A 25,111-nucleotide genomic window follows, 5' to 3' on the forward strand; every position below is an offset into this window, starting at 1 on the left:
TCTATTTACTTCATGCTTATTTTACAATAATATACTATTTACTTGCTTATCTGTCTTCATCCAATTCACATATAAATAAGCTCCAAAACAGCAGAGATTTTTGCTGACTCTGTTCACAGATATAATCCCAAGGATCTCACAGTGCCTTAGTACACAGGAGATGCTTAATATATATTTGTTAAAAGAATGAAAAAAATAACCAAATGGTACTATCATCGTAAATGTATGCTACAGCAACTTTAGCATATGAGTTTGTGTTCTCCTTTTACTGAAAAAAGAAAAATTCTCAAATACTTTCTATCTCAAAATTCTTTCTCATTACCCTTACTCTTTTTCTTCGGCCAAGTTCCCAACCTCTAATCCTTTTGGACTCTTAATACCATCTTTCCTGCCTCTTTTTGGGACTCTTGGCCATCCAGATGTGTTTTCCTCCCACTCACTCCCAAAGTCTAGAAAAACACTTAGATCACTTCTGTTCCGAAATGGAGTTACACAACTCTGCTATTGTTTTTTAACTACATCATTCTTAAAAGGTGGTCTTTCCTTTTTCCTTCAACTCTTTTGCCACCCACTCACTCCTAACTCATAATCTGGTCCTTCATCTCCACCAAAACTACTCAACTACAACTGTCATCTTTTCACTGCAAATCAGACCATTTTAGAGTCCTCAGTCTTTTCAAACTCTCTATACAGAACCAAGATCACAGATTATTCTCTACAACATTTTCTCCTTCTTTAATTTCCCCGAGAGTATGTTGTTTTCCCCACTGACCTGTTTAAATATTTTTGTGTTCCTCTGTCTGGGCTCCTGTAAACCTTGTTATAAAAACTGCATTTTTATTTGCCTACTTGTTCATCTTAATAAAACAGTAAGTTTCCTGGGGCAGTAAACTGAATTTTACTACCTTGTCTCTCCAGCACTTAGCAGTAACTATACTAGTAGCAGGAACAAAGGGAATGTCTGCTGAAAGAGTAAGTGAATGATTCTTAGTTCAAAGTATTTCCCAAAATGCCATGCTTGGACTTAGCCTCTACTTCAAGGAAATCACTTTCATTTTCTGTTAACTTCCAAACAGAAGATTCCAAGGTCTCTTTGCAGCTCCAAGCTGGAATTTACACATTATAATTCCAACTGCCACTAGTCATCTACAGAAGGCACCATGAGCACCTCAAATACAACCGCCATGTCCAAATGAAAATAATCTCTCTAATATCCATAAATCAACTAACTCCCTCCCCTAATTTCCTTCCTTCTGACTAATGATATTTCATGATTATGAAAAATTTGTACATCAGGGATTTCTGGCACTGTAGGGAACTCTAGAGTTCCATCCTTCCAAAAGAGTAATTAATGAGCAAGTGAATACTGTCAAAATCAACTTTTGTGGAACTCTAGAATTCAGTAAGGAACTTACAATAACTAGGGCAAGGCTTAATGAAGAAAGAAGCTGCTGCTGTGTAGTAAGACAGCATGGTAGCATTTTAAGTTGTCTGACTGCTGCTGCTTCTAAGTCGCTTCAGCCGTGTCCGACTCTGTGCAACTCCATAGACGGCAGCCCAACAGGCTCCCCCGTCCCTGGGATTCTCCAGGCAAGAACACTGGAGTGAGTTGCCATTTCCTTCTCCAATGCATGAAAGTGAAAGATGAAAGTGAAGTCGCTCAGTCGTGTTTGACTCTTAGCGACCCCATGGACTGCAGCCTACCAGGCTCCTCTGTCCATGGGATTTTACAGGCAAGAGTACTGGAGTGGGTTGCCATTGCCTTCTCCGAAGTTGTCTGCCTAAGTATCTCTTAATTCCAAATTAGCTGTGACTGTGAGGACAGCAACCTAAACTAATAATGTCAGAAAGAGTAATACAGATCTTTCTCACAAAGAATTGTAATTATGGGTTTCAAGCTCTCAGCAGCTACCTGAAGGACTGGCACAGTGGCTTGCCTTGCTTTCACCTGACTTTGAGCATTTTCAGGGTTAGGGTGTTTTCTGCTGAAATTAATTGATGCAGCAGCCTGAGGTAAAAAACATAAAAATCTTAAATTAAAAAAAAAAAATTGAGAAAAAAATTTTAGAAAGTTCCAAAAAGGAAAACTTGCATGTGCCATCATCAACAACTATTTACATAGAATTTACATTGTATTAGGTATTGCAAGTAACCCAGAGATGATTTAACATATATGGGAGAGTATGTGTAGAGTATATGCAAATACTATGCTGTCTGTACAAGGATTATCATTAAATTTTGTTATTTGCAGGGGATACTGGAACCAAAACCTAGCAGATACCAAGGGATGACTATACTATCCAAAGTGATGCACAGATTCAGTGTAATCCTTATCAAAGTACACCCCCCCTTTTTCCAGAAATGGAAAAAGCTGACCCTAAAATTCATATGGAATTATAAAAGACCCCAAATAGCCAAAAGAAAATCTTAAAAATGGAAAACAAAGTTGGAAGACTCATACTTCCCAATTTCAAAATTTACTACAAAGGCACAGTAATCAAACAGTGTAGTACTGGCACACAAGGAATGAAAAATAGACCAATGGAATAGAATTGAGAGTAGTGAAATAAAACCATACATCTATGGTCAGTTGACTTTTGACTCTGACCACGAGAAGGATGCCAAGACCATTTTAATACAGGAAAGAATAGTCTCTTTAACAAATGATGCTGGGACAACTGGATATCCACATGCAAAAGAATGAAACTGGATTCCTACTTCATACCACATGCAAGTATCAACTCAAAATAAATAGATGATGAAAATAAAAGAGTTAAAACTTAAAACCTCTCAGAAGAAAACTTAGGGAAAAGTCTTTCTGACCTTGGATTTAGCAACAGATTCTCAGATTTGACATCAAATAATAATAATAAACTATATTTCATTAAAAAAAAACCCATTTGTGCAAAGGACAATATCAAGAAAATGAAAAGACAGCCTACAGATTAGAAAAGAATACTTGCAAATATAATTCTGATAAGAATCTATATCCAGAACATATAATGCACTTGTAGAACCTAACAACAAAAAGAAAAACTTACCTCAAAAAAGGATAACGGACTTGAATAAGTAATTCTCCAAAGAAGGTACACAAATACCTCAAAAGCACTTGAAAAGATGCTCAGTATCATTAGTCATTACAGAAATGCCAATCAAAATAACAATGAATACCATTTCACATCTTACTAGGATGGCTATAATAAAACCAAATTAAACCAAACCAAAAAAAAGGAAAACAAGTGTTGATGAAGATATGTAGAAACTGGAACCCATTTTACACTACTGGTCAAAATGTAACATGGTACAAATGCCAAGGGAAACAGGTGATGGTTCCTCAAATGGTAAACACAGAACTACCATAATTCCACTCCTAGGTATATACTCAAAAAAACTGAAAACAGGAATTAAAACAAATACTTGTGTACGGATGTTCACAGCTTCCTAGTCCTAGTAATCAAAAGATAGAAACAACCCAAATGTACATCAACAGATGAATAGATAAAGAAAAATGTGGTATATATCCATATAAGGCAATATTCAGTTCAGTTCAGTCGTGTCCGACTCTTTTTGACCCCATGAACTGCAGCACGCCAGGCCTCCCTGTCCATCACCAACTCCCAGAGTTCACCCAAACTCATGTCCATTGAGTTGGTGATGCCATCCAGCCATTTCATCCTCTGTCGTCCCCTTCTCCTCCTGCCCCCAATTCCTCCCAGCATCAGGGTCTTTTCAATGAGTCAACTCTTCGCATGAGATGGCTAAAGTATTGGAGTTTCAGCTTCAGCATCAGTCCTTCCAATGAACACCTAGAACTGATCTCCTTTAGGATGGTCTTGATGAAAGTGAAAGAGGAGAGTGAAAAAGTTGGCTTATAGCTCAACATTCAGAAAACGAAGATCATGGCATCTGGTCCCATCACTTCATGGGAGAAAGTGGAAACAGTGTCAGACTTTATTTTTGGGGGCTCCAAAATCACTGCAGATGGTGAGTGCGGCCATGAAATTAAAAGACACTTACTGCTTGGAAGGAAAGTTATGACCAACCCAGACAGCATATTCAAAAGCAGAGACATTACTTTGCAAACAAAGGTCCGTCTAATCAAGGCCATGGTTTTTCCAGTAGTCATGTATGGATGTGAGAGTTAAGACTATAAAGAAAGCTGAGCACCAAAGCACAAAACCGACTCACTGGAAAAGATCCTGATGCTGGGAAAGATTGAAGGCAGGAGAAGGGAATGAGGATGAGATGGATGGAGGCTGGATGGCATCGCCAAATTGATGGACATGAATTTAAACAAGCTCTAGGAGTAGGTGATGGACAGGGAAGCCTGGCGTGCTGCATCCATGGGGTTTCAAAGAGTCAGACACAACTAAGCGACTAAACTGAACTGATTGCACAAAAGCCAATAGTGGCTCTTCTGCCTAACAAATTAAAAGAAATACTGTGCCTAGAGCTTCCCTCATAGGTCAGTTGGTAAATCATCTGCCTGTAATGCAGGAGACCTGGGTTCGATTCCCGGGAAGATCCCCTGGAGAAGGAAATGGCAACCCACTCAGGTATTCTTGCCTGGAGAATCCCATGGACAGAGGAGCCTGACAGGCTACAGTCCATGGGATCACAAGAGTCGGACACAACTTAGCGACTAAACAACAACAACTGTGCCTAGAGTCTACAGTCCTCTACAGGATGTCTTCAAACCTTCCTTTCCAGGCTTATGTTACAGACTATAGAAAACAGGAGAGGACTTGAAACATTATAGGCCTTTGGGTTCAAATCCCAGGTATGCGTCTTACTAACCATGCCATCTTGAGCAAGCTGTTTCACTTTTCGGAGCTCAGAAATGGAGTAAACAGCACTTACCACAAGTGTTACGAGAACTGAATAAAATAATGTAAAGGAATAGCACAGTACACAAGAGTAAATGTTAAATAAAAGCATCTTTCGGTAACGCCCTGCACTGAAACTACTCTAAAGTTTAATAAAAATGTGGAAATATCTAATTCATGACTTAGTTTACCTCGTTTGCTAGTTTTTCCCCAAAACCTTATTAAAAATTTTGTCTTTTAAAGAATCTACCCATTCAAGAAGTGTCATTTCAAATAACAACTTTATTATCTTCCTGCTTTGTGTTTTTCAACATCCTTCATTCTCTATCCTCACCTCCCATGATATATAAGCTCTCCATTTTTTTAAGTATTTTTGTTTTAGTATTCTGTATTTCTGAGGTACTTGTATGCTAGCATTTCCTGTGTTTATCTTTTAACCCTATCTACTAGAATATAAGCTTTCAGAGAGGATTATTTTACTATCTCACTGATCTTTTGCATTTCCTGTATAGGAAGATGATCAATGGGTTTATTAAATTGATTTAAATTGAATATTGATATAAGCAAAAGCAAAATTTAAACCTGAAAATGGAAGACTAGTTCTAAAATATTTTTTTGATTCTGAAAAAGATAATGGTCTAAGACTAATTGTACCTTGCCCAAAAAAAGAATGAAGAATTTCTAGACAGACCCAACAATTAAATACCAAGTGGGAAACAATCAAAACAACTTATTTTAATCTTAGAGGCCAGACATAGTTCACAGAAAATATAAACTTAGAATATCTGTTTTCTGTGCAACACAAAGTCCTGTTTATCATGCGGATGATACAAATGCATGCAAAATCAATGGTTTGCTTTTTCCCCTGCTTACAAATCTTTAGGAAGGGCTTGTTTATTTCTTTTGTTTCCACTGCTTAAAAACACTCCTTCTAATCTCATGTTTTATCAATGAGAGAGTAGATGCAAATGTACTTTACAAAATTATGCAAATGTAAAATGTTAGTATCTCAATTTCTCAAGTATGTTATAATCAACAACAATTAGATCATTTTAACAACACAGGGCTTCCTGGATAGCTCAGTTGGTAAACAATCCGCCTGCAATGCAGGAGACCCCAGTTCGATTCCTGGGTCAAGAAGATCTGCTAGAGAAGGGTTAGGCTACCCACTCCAGTATCCTTGGGCTTCCCTTGTGGCTCAGCTGGTAAATAATTCGCTTGCGATGCGGAGACCTGGGCTGGGAAGATTCCCCTGGAAAAGGGAAAGGCTACCCACTCCAGTATTTTGGCCTGGAGAATTCCATGGGCTGTATAGTCCACGGGGTCGCAAAGAGTCAGACATGACTGAGTGACTTTCACATCACATCACGTCACATCAACAAGCAGGCTCCCTCAGATTAATGTATAGTCTTTTTTAAATTTTTCTCAACTTCAGCTGGTTCACCAGAATCCTAATTTTAACCAGACCCTTTTGCAGCAAATCCTGCCAATCCATTACTATTCTGACTCTAACGCTATAGTCATACATGTAATGTGTGCACTAGGAAAACTCTTTAACAAGAGACCCTAAGTTTAAATTTCAATGGTGCTACTTACAGATTAATCAGAGCTTGGTCAAGTTATTTAACCTTCTTTAAACTCCACTTTCCTTGTTTGTGAAATGTGGTGCAGAGTAACTACCTATCTTAGAAAAATTGTGTAACGAATTTTTTTAAAGTTTATATGGAAAGCACTCAGCACAGTACATAGCACACAGCAGGCACTCAATCGATGATGATGATTATCGATATTTTCCTACCTCCTAGTGCTTCCAGAATTTATTTTTTCAAAAATAAGCATTTTTTTTTTTACTATACTTTTTTTTTTTTTTTACTATAGCATGAAAAAGCTGGACGTGGCCAGGGTTGGGAGGGAAATACTCAGGTTTGTGAACTCAGGACGTACCTAACTCTGAGGTAGTCATTTTTATCATTAGCTTTGTTAAAAAAAACCAAAAGCATTAGTATAGCTTTCAATCTTCCCCTCACTCACACTCTTCCCCTTCCACTCCAATCCACTAGGTCTTACTTCTTTCTTCCTACAGCACCGTTTCTTGACCAAAACAATGTACTATTAACTCCTCAAGAGTTTTTAAGAATCTAGTGAAGCAATGTGAATATTCCATCTTTATAAAATAGTTGTCCTCTCCTATAGGATAGTTAAGGCAAATCTTTGTACCCATTAACTATTCATTATGTAACCTGGTTTCCAAATCCTTTGATAAACCTGATGCCAGTATTTGGAAGCACCTGAGTTTCTCAAAACCACTGTTAAAGTATAGCTCCCCAAAATGAATAGACTATGTCATGTTTTATTTGGCCAGCACACTGCAGCCCTTCACCTGAGCACCTCAAAAATTTGAATCAACACCACGATATAACATGTTGAGAGTTTTTTTAGCACATACATTATCACAGCAGCTCCTGCCAAGTCTTTTACTCATGTAAACCACTGTCAGGACAGAGTCTCAGCAATTTCTCAATCCCTTTTAAAAAGTTAATGTAGACTTTAACATTAATGTCTGTCTCTATTAATCTGTTTCTCAGTTTTTAGCTTTCAAATGTATTTCTAACTCAATGTACTAGTTACACTTTCTTCATTAGGTCTTTAAGGATGTCATTCCCCCTCCATCTAAATCACACAGTAAATAAATGTTCAACAGAATGAGTCTGACGGGGCACTTCTGTGATGGTCCAGTGGTTAAGAATCCCCCTTCTAATGCAGGAGAGGCGGGTCCAATCCCTGGTCAGTGAATGAAAATCCCATATGCTGTGTGCAGTTAAGCCCACATGCCTCAACTACTGAGCCCCGCATGCTCTGCAACGAGAAGCCTGTGTGCCACAATGAAGACCCAGCACAGCAAAAATAATAATAATACTGATCCTTGCTAATTTTTTAGGGAACTATAATTCTGTTATGTTCCTATTTCTTCAAAACCAGTTTCTCCCTTATGGATTTTCCCCTGATTTCTATGATACATGTAAGGCTGATCAGCTGTGCACCAGAACTATAAGACTTTCAGAGTCAGTAGGGAATTTCCAAGATCATCTGGTCTTGCCCAGCTCTCTCCTTCACAAATAAGAAACAGGAAATCAGGAAAGTTATACACCCTTGGCCACATGGCTAATAAGTGATATATGTGGGAGGAGAATGAAGGAATTCTAAATATTATAAATGATGTTCTTTCCAACAGAGATTTTTATTTAATTTTTTTTGTATTTTTATCAGTTTATCTGATTTATATAAAATAAGATAAATTACTGCTTTTTATTATTCTCTGCTTTATCTGAAACAATGCCCTTTCTGTTCTCAAGGGTTCTAGTTGCCTACCACACAAAGAGAACAAATATTGTTTCCTCTATGTTTCAAGTCCGTTCAGGGAAACAGTGGGTGAATAGCCTATTTCTATTCTAACAAGCTATAAAACTAAATTAGTAAAAATTTCGGCTTACTGTAAGCAGTGAGGAAACAAATATTTTAGTTATCAATCTCAAATCCTGACTCTAAGTCTACAAATGTATTTAAGAATAACTATCAACTTTCTAAGATTCAGTAGAATGATAATTTTATATTGATGGTATATATTAAATCGCTGTATCAGTGATACAGTATATCCTTTTTATATCACTTCTAGTTGGTTTATGGTATCACTTAAAATCAAACTTAAGAAATATTAACAATAAGTAACAACCATCACCTACCTCCCCATCAGAATCTAAGTTCTGTGACAATTAGTTTTTCTCTGGCTTGCAGTAGGTAGTTTCTCAATAAAAATGTTGATAAACGAATGAATGAATGAATAAATAAACTCTTTAAAAGGAAAACTAACTCCCAAAAATGGATCTAAAATTTTAACAACTCCCCAAAAAGTAACCAAGGGAGACATATTCCAGAAGGATTCATTTGGCCACCAAAGTTACCAGAAAAAAAAAAAAAAGAGTCTTAATATTACAGCTTTTTTGCCGATGAAGTGCTTCATCCCTTTCCATTTTGCTCTTTGCCCCAAAATCTCCTGACAGGTTACTCTGTTTCCTTAGACTCCTTACACATAAGATAGTTCTACAACAATATCTCTGTGTTCATTTTTCTAGAATCACTGAGCAACTGTTCAAAGAGACCAAATCAAGTTCACTATCATAAGAGTAAAAAGAGGCTATCAGCAGATCTACAATTTAGGTTCTTTGTTAGTATCAGAATCATTTTAAAACCTCGACTCAAAGCAATCCGAGAGTTCACTACTTTCTATGTTTTCAAATTCTTTGTATGCAGCTGCTCTCACAATTCATTTCAAACTATCAAACCTCACATTAACCGAAACAGCAATTTCTAGCACTCTGACAGTGATTTAATTAAAATACCCTCTATACTGGTGCCTTCATTAAGCATTATCTTCTACATCAGTCCTCTAAAGTCTAAGTAAAAGCAGTAACAGTATCATGTTACTTCAAATGCTGAGGATGAAGGAATTTGCTCACTTAAATCCTTTTTCTCCTCCTAATATGTTTACAATTTATTTAGTTCATTTCAAATGTCTATGCTAAGTTCAGAGAACTAACTACATCAAAGTCAAATCATTTATACTTTTTCTATTTGTTATTTAAATATTGATATTAAAAAATTTGAAATTATTTTACTTATCAAGTCAAAGCTATTAATATCTGATGTACTGCCAATCACTTAGCTTATGCTGCACAAACATAAAGCACCAGCCTATATAAACCCACCCCGTTCTCTCCTTACAGTTTTCCTTTAAATTCACAAACTGAAAATTCTAATTTAAAAACAAGAAAGCTATAGATATAATAAACAGATTAACTTACTGAAAAAATCTTTAAGCACCTTTAGCCAATTCATTTTGAAAAAAAAATCCCGTGTTCTCTTTCGTTAGTTTGTTAACACAGCAGGATAGTTTTCAGTGAACTTCCTGGTTCTGCAACACTGAAACTCCCCACACCCCATCCACGTGACTTGGCCCACACCCAGGCAATAGAAAGTTTTCCTAAGGCTTTTCTCTTGCCAAAACATTTTTTCCCTGAACGCTAACTGAACTATAAAACAAGGATATTGTGATGGCCACAAATAGGACCTTACTATTCAGATTTATTTTGGAAGAAGTTTTAAAGCACATATTTAAAGCATATTTTTTTCAGTAGTTGAAAATATATTCATGTATTCCTTCTTTTTTAATTGGAGTAGAATTACTTTACAATGTTGCGTTAGTTTCTGCTGTACAACAAAGTGAATCAGCAGTATGTATATCTATATCCCCTCCCTCTTGGGGCTCCCTTGGATCCCCCACCCCCAACCCACCCATCGAGGTCATCCTAGAGCACTAGGCTGAGCTCCCTGTGCTGCCCTGCAGGTTCCCACTAGCCATCTGTTTCACACGTGTTAGTGTATTTCTGTCAAACCTAATCTCCCAGTTCATCCCACCCTCCCCTTTCCTAACTCTTCTCTGAAGAGGTTCTGTTTGTCTGTTTGTTCTGTTTGTCTGAATCTCTATTTCCACCCTGGAACTATGTTCATCTGTACTCTTTTTCTATTTTTCATCATGTATTCATTCTTTCCTTTGTTTTATCCTTTTCTTTCTTAACCTTCAAACAATATCTCCATCAGCACAATCACTGTGAAACAAACTCATTAGTTATATGGAACATTTAAGTTACCAAAACAGGATTCAGAAGGCTGTCCACCCAAGGCAAAAGCAGGATTTACATCATTATACAGGCTAACTATAGGTCACTACCTTAAAACAGAATGTTTCCAAGTACTTTGGAATAGACAGCAATAATTGTAATATAATACAATGATAGCCTAGAACTTAAATAGATAACAGTCTCAATAATACAGTCTCGAGACAGTTAAAAAGATACAATCTTGAGACAGCTAAAACTGTCTCAATAATATCAGAAAATAGTATGGAAGGTTTCCCAGGAGTATTAATAACAAAAAACTGTACCTAATAAAGCTTTTGAAATTTATGTGAAGTTGTATGTAAAAGTGGGATTTTTTCTCCTTGCTCTATATTAGTTTTTTCACTGTCTTTTGTTAATTACTATCACATCTGCTATAGTCTCAGGATACCACTACCCTTTTTTTAAAGGACATAAAAGTTTCTCTAGGTGTGTCCTTAGTCCTTTCTGTGCCTTCATCACTATAAAGGCATATTTTGACATAAGTCACCTTAATTTTCTTGAACACCTTTAATCAATATACTTTAAATATCTAATTATTTACAAAATCTTAAGTATTTCTAGTTCTAACTTTGTTCTCTTCAACCATTCAAGGACAATCTCTTTCCAACTGTCTTCCACTTAAAAACTAATATTAAATAATTAAATAATATTAACTAATAACAATACCTCAAAAATCTCAAAAAAAAAAAAAAAGGTAAGCCTAGTTAAAGCATTTAAATGTATGGTTAATAACTTCATTTGTTAAATTACCTTTAGAGTAGAATAACAATAATGCTGAGTAAGAAATAAAAATTAATATAAAGCAGTCAATAATACTCCATGTTCAATCATGTCACATTCTCAAAAGTCACTTTATTCTCATACTATCTTGTTCAAGGAGAAATTACACTTCTTCTACATATACACCAAGAACTATTAAGTAACAGCATGCTTGCCTAAATACCTGAGGGAAACTATGTCCCTCCCAATTCCTTCCTGTCAGCGAAGGAGAATTTTTTAAAGAGAGAGAGAGACAGACTGGTTCTCATCAGAGCACATTTCCTTCCTATCACAGCTTGGCCAAGCCCAACATGAAGTAGATTCTCCTCTTTATGGCCCTAAGGGAAGGTCAGTAGAAACAAAATTTACAGTTACAGGAAGAAAGAAGAGAAACAAAATAAGAAAGATAAGCTTTGTAGATGCTAATATATGGTAACGATCCACAACTCAAAACTCTTTTATCAAATATAAGAACAAAAAGAGTTTGTTTTTAAAAGCAAATATCAAAATGCAAGCCATTATCAGCTTCCTTATTTAACTTATATGCAGAGTACATCAGAGAAACACTGGGCTGGGAGAAGCACAAGCTGGAATCAAGATTGCCAGGAGAAATATCAATAACCTCAGACATGCAGATGACATCACCCTTATGGCAGAAAGTGAAGAGGAACTAAACAGCCTCTTGATGAAAGTGAAAGAGGAGAGTGAAAAGGTTGGCTTAAAGCTCAACATTCAGAAAACGAAGATCATGACATCTGGTCCCATCACTTCATGGGAAATAGATGGGGAAACAGTGTCAGACTTTATTTTTGGGGGCTCCAAAATCACTGCAGATGGTGATTGCAGCCATGAAATTAAAAGACACTTACTCCTTGGAAGGAAAGTTATGACCAACCTAGATAGTATATTAAAAAGCAGAGACATTACTTTGCCGACTAAGGTCCGTCTAGTCAAGGCTATGGTTTTTCCTGTGGTCATGTATGGATGTGAGTTGGGCTGTGAAGAAGGCTGAGCGCCGAAGAATTGATGCTTTTGAAGTGTGGTGTTGGAGAAGACTCTTGAGAGTCCCTTGGCCTGCAAGGAGATCCAACCAGTCTATTCTGAAGGAGATCAGCCCTGGGATTTCTTTGGAAGGAATGATGCTAAAGCTGAAACTCCAGTACTCTGGCCACCTTATGCGAAGAGTTGACTCACTGGAAAAGACTCTGATGCTGGGAGAGATTGGGGGCAGGGGGAGAGATTGGGGGCAGGAGGAGAAGGGGACGACAGAGGATGAGATGGCTGAATGGCATCACCAACTTGATGGACATGGGTCTGAATGAACTCCGGGAGTTGGTGATGGACAGGGAGGTCTGGAGTGCTGCGATTCATGGGGTCGCAAATGGACACGACTGAGCAACTGAACTGAACTGAAGCCATTAGATGTAAAATCCATCAATGTATCCTGTAAAATAAGTGACCTTAATGACAAGGAGGATATTCTGCATCTCATTCATTTATCCTCATCTTAATTATATGGAGAATCTGTCTAAACTCCAATAGGTACCTACGGCTCAAGAAGCCCCTGATAGAAAATCAGAGTGAGTTCCACTAGCTAGAGTTACAGAAAATGACCTTCACTGGTCTTTTTGAACACACCTGACTTGAATACCCTTGCTATGAGCCAAACTTACCTTGCCTAGCTGAAATCTCAGCTTGGGATATTCTAGTCAGTTCTGCCCACTGATGCCAAAATTCTACAAAGAACCAATTTCTAGCATTCACTAGAAAGAAAGTATTGCTGTTCTTGTTTTAAAACAAAAATAGCTTACCTAAGGTATCTTTTAGGTTTTTTACAATAGATGCTTTCCGGGCACTGTTTTTCCTTTCCACATAGTTAGAAGGCACAAAACCCGTTTTATTCATGGAATTTCGAACTCGCCACCAGGACTTAGAGTCATCCAGAAGCCACAGTCTCTCGTTCTTCTTGATGTCCAGCTCTTGCTCTTGCTGGGCCACATAATCAAACTTGGCTACTACCACCACTTCCTCTGCCATTGTTCAGCACCTTCTGCACTGCAACCACACAGAAAATATTTTATGTAAGGTTGAGAAGTTGTCCACATGCTTGTCAAGAGAAACACACCTAAGAACCTAAAGTAGTGAATGGTTAAAAAATAAAAACAGGGAAAAAAATTAAATACCAAGCAAATACTAATCAATACAGAACTGGTATAGATATATTAATAACACACAAAAGGACTTTAAGGCAAAGCTATCACTAGTGATAAAGAAAGTCACTATATCCCGATAAAAGGTTTTATTCAATATATGTATGTAACAGCTAAGCTTATGTATACCTATTAATATAGGTCCAAAATAGATTGACAAAACAAGAAAAAAACTGACAAATCCATTGTCATAAAGGTTTAACTTTTAACATATTTATCTCGGTAGTAAATTAAGACGACAAAAAATCAGAAAGGTTAAAGAAGAACTGACATTGCAACTATTAAGTCTGATGCAATAAACATATGCAAATATAACTTCACAGAAGAACACAAACAAGAGTATGTACAAAATCCAATCAAATGCCATAAAAATCTCTACACATTTTTTGTGTACTTGGTATCTTAAATCATATTCTCTGATAATCATAACAAAGATAACTTTTGAAAAATCTTATAGGTTTAGAAACTTCTAAAAACTGATGTGGAGAAGGAAATGGCAACCCACTCCAGTATTATTGCCTGGAGAATCCCACGGACAGAGGAACCTGGTGGGCTATGGTCCATGGGGTCACCAAGTCAGACACTACTGAGCAAAACAATAACAAACACTGATGAGTCAGAGAAGAAATCTTAACAGAATTTTGAAAATACTTATAAGTAAAATTAAAGACTATACGAATAACTTTGTGTGATGCAGCAAAAGAGGTATATAAAAAAGAGATCTGTAGTTATACATAGTTACATCAGAAAAATAAGAAAAGTTAAAAATAAATTAATGAACAGATCATCTGTCTTCAGTTAGAAAAGAACATAAAGAAAAGCAGATAAAAGGAAATAATACAAATAAAAGCAGAATTTAATGAAACAGCAAAGACATAGGAGAAAGGCTCAAGACAAAGTTAGATGTCATGACTAAAAAATGGATATAGTTCTGACAAGACTAAAAAATGAAAAAAGGAATAGAGAGCCCAGAAATAAACCCACATCTCTATGGTCAATTAATCTTCAACAAAGGAGGGAAGAATATACAATGGAGAAAAGACAGTCTCATCAGCAAGTGGTGTCAGGAAAGCTGGACAGCTACCTGTAAATCAATGAAGTTAGAACACACTCTCATAATACCATACATAAAAATAAACTCAAAATAGCTTAAAGACTTAAATATAAGATATGGCACCATAAAACTCTTAGAATATAAGCAAGATATTCTCTGACAAATCATACCAATATTTTCTTAGGTCAGTCTCCCAAGGCAATGGAAATAAAAGTAAATAGGACCTAATCAAACTTACAAGCTTTTACACAGCAAAGGATACCACAAGCACAACAAAAAGATACCCTATGGACTGGGAGAAAACATCTGCAAGCAATGCAACTGACAGGGGCTTAATTTCCAAAATATACAAACAGCTCATACAACTCGGTAAAAAAAAAAAAAAAATCAAAAAATGGGCAGAAGACTTACATGCATTTCTCCAAAGAAGACATATAGATGGCCAACATGCACATGAAAAGATGCTCAACATCGCTAAACATCACTAACTATTAGAAAATGCAAATCAAAACCATAATGAAGCACTATCGCACCTTAGTCAGAATGGCAATCATTGAAAGGTCTACAAATAAGAAATGCCAGAGAAGGTGTGGAGAAAAATCCTATACTGTTGGTGGGAATGTAAATTGGTGCAGCCACCATGAAAAACAAGATGGTTTCCTCAAAAATAAAATAAAATAAAAAACAGAAAAAACTAAAAATAGAGCTGTTATATGAGGCTGCAATCCCACTCCTAAGCATATATCCAGACAAAACTATAAATAAAAAAGATACACATACCTTAAAGTTCACTGCAGCATTACTTACAATAGCCAAGACATGGAAATAGCCTAAATGTCCATGGAAACAGGAATGGATAAAGAAGATGTGGTATATATACACAGTGGAATACTACTCAGCCATAAAAAGTGAAATAATGTCATGTACAGCAACACAGACCTATAGACTATTATACTAAGTGAAGTAAATCAGAAAGAGAAAGACAAATACCATATGACATCACCTATTAAATATGACACACAATGGATGGGAAGTCCATTTGCCAGCACAAGGAACAAGGGTTTGAACCCTGGACTGAGAAATAAGATCCAACACGTTGCGGGGCAACTGAGCCCGTATGCCAGAACTACTGAAGCCCGCGTACCCATGCCCCGACAAGAGAAACCACAGCACTGAGAAACCCGCGCACCACAACTAGAGAACAGCCCCCCTCACTGCAACTAGAGAAAGCCCATGTGCTACAACAGAGAGCCTCACGCACTGCAGTGAAGATCCAGCACAGCCAAAATAGAATTATTTAAAAATAAAATGACATAAATGAAACTGTCTATAAAACAGACTGACATACACAGAGGAAAAACCGTCGAGGCTGTCAAGGGCAGGGGCACATGCGTGAGGGAGTTTGGGATTAGCAAACTACTATGTATTGAATAGATAAACAAGGACCTACTGTGTAACACAGTGATCTATATTCAATATCCTGTGATAAACCATAATGGAAAAGAATATGAAAAAGAATATATATAAAAATGAACCACTTGGCTGTAAACAGAAACTAACACAACCTTGTAAATCAACTATACTTCAACAAATTTCTTTAAAAACAAAAAAAGAAAAAGTACACCCAAATATAAATAAAAAAGGAATCCTAATTATAGATGCTAGACATTCAAAAGCTACAGGAATATTAAAATCTTTATCAATATATGAGAAAAAGTGTACAAATTTATAGAAAAATTAAAGTAACAAAATAGTAAAACTGAATTAGTCATTAAGAAATCTTCCCATAAATGAAAACACCAGGGTCAGATAGTTTCACAGGCAAATTCTATTAAAATTCACAGAACAGCAAAAAAAGGAACAAATAATTTCAACTTACACAAACTCTTTTAGAATAAAGAGAGGAAATGTTGCAATTTAAGTCACTCCTGCACCTAGATTAGCTCTCTACTTTCTTCAGAGAGATACATAAATAGCTACCCCTGGTTTAGCAAGCAAATAAATTCAGCTTCTGTTTATTGAATAGCATTCTGTTTTCTCAACAAAGGAGTTAAGTTCTTCAGCATATTCAGAGAAATGCATTTTAATTTAGAATTCAACAACCCCTAGCATTCAACTGTATCAACAACCCCTAGCATTCAACTGTATCTACAAGGAAGATACCTTTGGGGGGGGTTATTGCAAAGGACTCAAAACCTACCAGTCTTCTAAAATAATGACTCAAGTATGGTCAGTTCAGTCGCTCAGTCGTGTCCGATTCTGAGACCCCATGGACTGCAGTATGCTAGGCCTCCCTGCCCAACGCCAACTCTCGGAGTTTACTCAAACTCACGTCCACTGAGTTGGTGATGCCATCCAATCATCTCATCCTCTGTCATCCTCTCCTCCTCCTGCCTTCAATCTTTCCCAGCATCAGGGTCTTTTCAAATGAAGTCAGTTCTTCTCATCAGGTGGCCAAAGTATTGGAGTTTCAGCTTCAGCATCAGTCCTTCTAGTGAATATTCAGGACTGATTTCCTTCAGGATGGACTGGTTGGATCTCTTTGCAGCTCAAGGGACTCTCAAGAGTCCTCTCCAACACTCTTCAGCACTCGACTTACTTTATAGTCCAACTCTCACATCCATACATGACCACAGGAAAAACCACAGCTTTGACTAGATGGACCTTTGCTGACAAAGTGATGTCTCTGCTTTTCAATATGCTGTCTAGGTGGTCATAGCTTTTCTTCCAAGGAGTAAGCGTCTTTTAATTTCATGGCTGCAGTCACTATCTCCAGTGATTTTGGAGCCCCCCAAAATAAAGTTGCTCACTGTTTCCCCATCTATTTACCAGGTAAGTGATGGGACCAGATGCCATGATCTTAATTTTCTGAACGTTGAGCTTTAAGCTAACTTGTTCACTCTCCTCTTTCACTTTCATCAAGAGGCTCTTTAGTTTTTCTCCACTTTCTGCTCTAAGGGTGGTATCATCTGCATATCTGAGGTTACTGATAACTTCTCTCAGCAATCTTGATTCTAGCTTGCGCTTCATCCAGCCCAGCGTTTCTCATGATGTACTCTGCATATAAGTTAAATAAATAAGCACAGTGACAATAAACAGCCTTGACATACTCCTTTCCCGATTTGGAACCATGTATCATGTTGCTCCATGTCCAGTTCTAACTGTTGCTTCCTGGCCTGCATACAGATTTCCCAAGAGGCAGGTCAGGTGGTCTGGTATTCCCGTCTCTTTCAGAATTTTCCAGAGTTTATTGTGATCCACACAGTCAAAGGCTTTGGCATAGACAATAAAGCAGAAATAGATGTTTTTCTGGAACTCTCCTGCTTTTTCGATGATCCATTGGATGTTGGCAATTTGATCTCTGGTTCCTCTGCCTTTTCTAAATCCAGCTTGAACATCTGGAAGTTCACGGTTCACATGTACTGTTGAAGCCTGGCTTGGAGAATTTTGAGCATTACTTTGCTAGCATGTGAGATGAGTGCAATTGTGAGGCAGTTTGAACATTCTTTGGCATTGCCTTTCTTTGGAACTGGAATGAAAACTGACGTTTTTCAGTACTGTGGCCACTGCTGAGTTTTCCAAATTTGCGGGCATATTGAGTACAGCACTCTCACAGCATCATCTTTTAGAATTTGAAATAGTTCAAGTGAATTCTATCACCTCCACTAGCTTTGTTTGTAGTGACGCTTCCTAGGGCCCACTTGACTTCGCATTCCAGGATGTCTGGCTCTAGGTGAGTGATCACACCATCAAATTCCAAAACAATATGACTGATATTTTGAAAAAAATTCTACTACACTGAGAGTTCAAGGGGGATACACATCAAACCGTACAGTGGTAGCCTCTCTGAGTGGTAAGCCTTTCATTTCCCTCTCTACACTCCATATATATGTGTGGTTTGACTATTTTTCATTCATATTACTTGATTTTTTAAATGTACTATAAAAAGAGAGAAAACTGAAAGCTTGCTAATCAGAACAGGCATCCAAAACACAAAATATGGATGAGGAACATGGGACAAGTAAGATAAAAAACGAAATATGAGAGTAGTTAAGTTTATATAAAATGCAATCTACTTTCCAGCAGAATTACATTCAAAATTTAAACAATTACATTCTAAAACAAAAACAAAACCCACTATAATTTAGCTTTCCTCTGATGACCAACTCTCAGTTAAAGACCAGATAAAAGAGCTAACTTTAGAGTTCTGATAGTGGGGAAAACTCTACATCTTTGAAAACAAGCCACAAAGTGAAATGACATGACACTATGGGAGGGACAGCAACTGAGGCAACCTGAGAAAACAAAAGTAAATGTTTCCCATCTCATGCTTGCCCTGGAACAGATGCTCAGGGGAGAGTTACAAGTAGTAACATTTGCACTATTTTAACAGCCATTTCTCTTGCTCTCTTTTATCCAAGCTTAGTTTAAATGACCTAAATTAAAAATGAAGTGACTCCACTGCACTTTCTTTGATTCAACCCAGAGGCCTGGTTGTAAAGACTGTCAATTAATATCCCAGTTTCCTACAAAAGCTTCAGCTCCATATTTCCAATTACACCAACAATATTTGCACTGGGATGTTCTCTGCCCCCATTCTTGCTTTCAGGAATGAGATTCCTATCCTTTTGTCTCCGTCCTTGAACCTAGCACCTAAACCGAAGAGCCTCACCAAACAGTGTCCAATTTCTCCCTGACACTGAGTGTTGGATTTCCATTATAAAGCTGTCCACTAATCCACACTGACTGCCTGCCCTGCTCTCAACATATAATCATGGACCTCGCACTTGACATCATTCTCACCTTATAGTACCCACATCCTGCTTGTCTTTTTTTCTGGGCTTATTTCCTCATCTTAGTTTGTTTTTCAAATTCACTTCCAATCTCATTCCCAAACTGGATCTCCACACACTCACTAATCTGGTTACCACAAGGACAGAACCAAGTTGGAATTAAAGAACTCAATCATTTCAATATGTCACTAAAGACAATATGAAATTTACTGTTCTAGGAATCTTCATAAATTATACCCTTCATTCTAACTGGAAAGGGATCAACAAACTGAGTTAGAGAACACCTACTGGCTTAAAATGAAAGGTTTCTAAACCCTCAAAAAGGCTAAGAGTTGTTAAAAATATACACCAAGGAACATTTACTGAAGGTCTATGATTCAGGCATATCCTAGCATTTCCCTCACAACAATCATTTAAAGTATTATCCTCACTTCATAATACAGATATTAAGAAATTAAATGACTTTTCAACCTGTGAAAATAAGCAGTGGGAGTCAAATGGGAGTCAAATGGGAGTCAAATACATGTTCTTTTCACTCCCCACCCCCGCCGAGTCCATGTACTTTTGATTACTGCTGACTCTTAAGGAACAGAAAAGGAATATACAAGTTATAAATACATGGAAACCAATTACCTACTAAATCAACAATTCTCAAACTATTTGGTTTCAAAACCCCTTCATGTACTTAAAATGTGAAGACTCAAAGAGCTTTTTTATGTTGGTTCTATCAATATTTACCATGAAAATTAAAGGTAAGAAAATATTAGGGCATTTATAATCCAATTAAATATAATCACATTTAGGCCAATATGTTTTAACATATTTTAAATGAAAATTATATTTTCTAAAACAAAACATTAATGAAAAGAGTAGAATTATTTTACATTTTTTTGCATATCTTTTAAAAATGTCTATTTAATAGAATGTGGATTTTCATATCTGTTTCTGCATTTACTGTATTACAACGTTGTTTTGGGCTTCCCTCATAGCTCAGTGAGTAAAAAATCTGCCTGCAATGCGGGAGACCTGGGTTCGATTCCTGGGTTGGGAAGATCCCTTGGAGAAGGAAATGGCAATCCACTCCAGTATTCTTGCCTGGAAAATCCCATGGACAGAGGAGCCTGGCGGGCTACAGTCCATGGGGTTGCAAGAGTCGGACACTATTTAGCAACTAAACCACCATCAACATTGTTTTGGCTGAAAAGAAAACCTGGTTTCACGTAAATGCATAGCTGGAAAAAGGGAAAGAGTACTTTAAAAGTGTTTTCAGATAACTGTGGATTCTTTTTTGGTACTATATCAAAACATGACAGCAGTAGAGTTTCTTAAAGACTAGTTTCCAATGTGGAATCTAAAACTTTATCAGTGAACTTTTCCATATTGTTTTAAATATTAAAAATCATTGGCCCAAGTATTTTTAATTTCAGGAATGATGAGTGTAAATAAGCCTGCTGCAAACCCTCTCTCCAACTGATCACAACTAAAATATCCATGAAAAAAATGCAAAGAATCAGCTACCTAAGGACTCTGGGAAGTATACAACAGGTGGCTTGAAGAGGAAAATCAACTTGTAAAAAAGATCAATACATAAATTTCTCTTTAAATACATAAATTTCTTTTTAAATACGTAAATTTCCTTTGAAATTTGACTGAACAATAAATTTTCTTTTGGTCACCCCACCACACACACTTTATTTCTTAGCTTTGACACAGAATTAAGTGGAACAGGAAATTGTGTAGCAGGTACAATAAGGAAAAACTTCATATGGAAAAGACGCTCACCTAGCCAAAGCACTGGGGGAAAAGGCTCTTGAAAGCCAGAGTGGGTAAGTTCAGTCCCTGAGGCTGTTTTCTTTTCCTCCTCTCCCAGCCCTGTCCCAAGGCCAGCAATAGTGCATCTGCATTACTGCCACAATGGTGGAGAGAGCATATATATTAAGACCGCGAGAGGGGACTTCCCTGGCAGCCCAGAGGTTAAGACTGCGCTCCCAATGCAGGGAACATGGGTTTGAGTCCTGGTCATGGAACTAGCTTCCCACATGCTGTGTGGCACAACCAAAAAAGAAATAATTTTTCTTAAAAAAGAACCCATAGGGACGGGACACCTATGCTTTCTCGAACCACTTCACCCTGAAGGCAGGCACAGTTGTGCCCAAAACTGAGCAACAACACAGGAGACTGAAACTGTACGTGTTGCTGTTCAGTCGCTACGTCGTGTCCTACTCTTTGAGACTCCATGGACTGCAGCACACCAGGCTTCCCTGTCCCCTGCTCTATCTCCCTGAGTTTGTGCAAACTCATGTCCACTGAGTCGGTGATGCCAACCAACCATCTAATCCTCTGTCATTCCTGTCTCCTCTTGCCTTCAATCTTTCACAGCATCAGGGTGTTTTCCAAAGAGTCAGCTCTTTACATCTGATGGCCAAAGTGTTAGAGCTTCAGCATTACTCCTTCCAATGAATATTCAGGGATGATTTCCTTGAGGATTGAATGGTTTGATCTCCTTGCTGTTCAAAGGACTCTCAAGAGTCTTCTCCAGCATCACAATTCGAAAGCATCAATTCTTAAGTGCTCAGACGTCTAATAAGAGAATCCAACTTTTCTGGCTACAGGAACTGGAGAATATGGGGAAAACACCCATGAAAGAAGAGGAGAAGAATGTAATCTATGACAAAGACTTCCTCTTGACCAAATTCTAGTCAGGTTCTTCTGAACCCTCTTCTTGACTAGGCCTCAAACTTGATCTATAAAAACTGCAGACTCTCAGCATAAATGCTTTGTCATAAATGACTTCTCACACTAACAGACTTGAACAAACACCAGGACAGTTTCCAACAACTTATGGTTCCATCCCTAAGATGACTCCTCCAGCCCCCTTAATTTCCTGCCTGAGAAAGTTCAGTGTTGCCAGAAGAATTTACTGTTTGTTCTAGCTAAAACTGGATGATAGGCCCCTGAAATCCCTCTTCGGGCAGTTACTTTAGAAAGCTTGCCATTATAAATACCTCCTCTGCCGCCTTGAGATAATAATTGTCTACGACCTAAAACTGCCTTTTCAAGAACCGTAGAGCAATCTGTTTAAAATACATTCAAGAAGATAATTCTCATTCTTGTTTCCAGACCCTGTAGGAAGATAGGGACTTAACTTTGGTGGGTGCCTTGCTCTAACTTGGGCTTCCCTGGTGGCCCACTTCAGTATTCTAGCCTGGAGAATTCCATGGACAGAGGAGGCTGATGGGCTACAGTCCAAAGGGTCACAAAGAGTCGAACACAACTGAGAGACTCACTTAGCTCTAAAACCTGCACCACTGCCTCTGTTATAAAAGAAGTTTATTTCTCCTCTGGCTAAGTAACAATTACAAATCCAGGTTCCCCTCGGCATATGGACCAACCCCACTTCAACACCACTGGATGCCTTTCCCTTAGCACACTCCAGTTTCTAAAAAGCCTCCTGCCTTTTGTTTTGACAAAGTTGAATTCTCTCTTCCCTATTGTAATATTTACTGAATAAAAGCTATCCTTAACACTTCAACTAGTATTGAGCTTGTGAATCTTTAATATCTATAATTCTAGTTACGAACAAACGTAAGTACTAAACCTCCACCAAGCTGAACGTTCATGGAATTTCCAAAGAAGTGTTACAAAAGCACTGAGAACTGAAACACAAAATAAATGCCGCCCAAGCCCAATCCATCTGTGACCGGTGCATACAGCAAACAGACGCAATCAGTACAGAAAAGGTTTAGAAACTAAAACTGGTATTAGAACTACCGTCCATAAAAAAACAAGTAAAAACTGCTCTGAACCTAATCAGATTGACGCCTGCTTAAACAACAGCAAATTCTCCAAAGAATTTTAACAGGATCCAAATTCTCACAACATAATACTCAAAATGTCCAGTATATAACCCCAAATTACCCAACATACCAAGAAGCAGGAAAATTTGGCGGAAAATTGGAAGAAAAGGACAACCAACAGATGCCAACCAATAAATAATCCAGAGGTTGGACTTATCAAAAATCTTAAGGTAGCCAATATAATCATGTTCCATTAGTAAAGGTAAACACTCAAATGGAAAATAAATCTGAGAAGCTGCTATTAAATAGAATCAAATGTAAATTTTAGAATTAAAAAAATCACAATATTTGAAATAAAAACCTGACTTGATAGAATGCAGAATCAAGATGGCAGATGTATTCATTTTCTATGACTGCTGTAACAAACTGGGTGGTTTAAAAAAAAAAAAACAAATGTATTCTGTCACAGATCTGAAGGTCTCAATCAAGGATACAATCAAGAAGTCTGAAATCAAGGTGCTGACAGAGCTGTACTAGCTGTGAAGACTCTAGGGAACAACCTGTACTTTGCCTCTTTCAGCTTTTGGTGGCTATGAACATTCCTTGTGACTGCATCACTCTGCCCCTGCAGTTATAATGCCTCCTCCTGTTCTGTCTAGCAGATCTCCCTCTGCCTCACTCTTATAAGCATACTTGTCATGGAATTTACAGCTTACCAGATAATCCAGGAATTTATCCTCCTCTCAAAATTCTCAAGTTAATTAATCACACCAGTTTATCATATAAGGTAATATTCACAAATTCCAGAGTTTAGGAAATGAACATATCTTTTTAAAGGGTTCCATTCAGCAAAATACCACAAAGGGAAAACTATGTAAACCTGAAGACAGATCAAATAAAAATTATCCAACCTGAAGAACGGAGAGGGGAAAATATTTTTGAAAAAGAAAAAAACAGGGCTTCAGGGACCAATGGGACAATACCAAAAAAGCTATTCATGTCTTTGAAAACCCTAAAGAAAAGCTATTGGTGCAAAAAAAAAAAAATACTTGGAAGAAACAGTAGTTGAAACTTTCCAAAAGTTAGCAAAAATCAAGAACTTATAGATTCAAGAAAATAAGCAAACCCAAACAGGATAAATTCAAATCATGTCCAAGCCCATCATACTCTAACTGCTAAAAACAATAAATTTAAAAAAAAAATCAACTGTGGGATATTTTACATCCTTGGGGATATGTTACAATGTCCAGAGTCATTTTTTATTATCACTGTGTGGGTCGGGGTGCTAATGGGTATAGGCTAGAGATACTGCTAAACATCCTATGATGAACAGGATAGGACTCCACAACAAGAAAATATCCCGTCCAAAGTACTAAAGTTGAAAAATCCTGATATAAGGAGCAATTTGAATGAAATGACTTTTCATCAGAAACCATGAACCATATCTAAAAACACTAGAAGAAAACAACTGAAAATTCAGAATTCTATATTCAGTGAAAATATCCTTCAGGTATGAAATGAAATAAATATATTCTCAGATGAAGCAAAATATTATTTTGTTGCCAACACTCTAGCTCTAAAAGAAATGTAAAAGAAGTTTCAAGGCTAAAACTAGTAAAAAAAAAAAAATTGTATCAGAGGGAAACAAAACTTCAGGAATGTTGGAGGAGCAATAAAAATGGGAACTATCCCTAGGTGAATATAAGAAGATTAATTTTCATCTCTTAAGATCTTCAAAATATACACAGCTCTTGAAAGGGAATACTGTAACATTTACATGGGGGGAGCTTTCAACCTATATATGTACAATTCATATGACAATCATCATGTAAGTGGATAGAGCAATGGAACCTAAACAGATATTAAGGCTTTATGTTCTAGCTTAAGTTGTAAAACAGAAACTTAAGGCTTTATGTTCTAGCTTAAGTTGTAAAACA

General features: G+C 37.2%; 1 protein-coding gene across 6 annotated transcripts in view; it reads right to left on the reverse strand.

Annotated features, from left to right (window-relative positions):
- Positions 1 to 25,111, reverse strand: part of NCK1 (NCK adaptor protein 1) — a 70,705-nt gene that overhangs the window by 3,829 nt on the left and 41,765 nt on the right. For 3 of the 6 annotated variants that reach the window (XM_069565101.1, XM_069565125.1, XM_069565118.1), the window contains exon 2: positions 13,132 to 13,375. In XM_069565101.1, coding sequence (XP_069421202.1) covers positions 13,132 to 13,357 — 226 coding nt within the window. In that variant the 5' untranslated portion in view covers positions 13,358 to 13,375. Of the gene's footprint in view, positions 1 to 9,685; positions 9,816 to 13,131; positions 13,376 to 25,111 lie in introns of those variants that run through there. The other 3 variants (XM_069565109.1, XM_069565132.1, XM_069565137.1) reach the window with 2 other exon arrangements.

The sequence above is a fragment of the Ovis canadensis genome, chromosome 1, assembly GCF_042477335.2.
Source record: "Ovis canadensis isolate MfBH-ARS-UI-01 breed Bighorn chromosome 1, ARS-UI_OviCan_v2, whole genome shotgun sequence".
Lineage (NCBI taxonomy): Eukaryota > Metazoa > Chordata > Mammalia > Artiodactyla > Bovidae > Ovis > Ovis canadensis.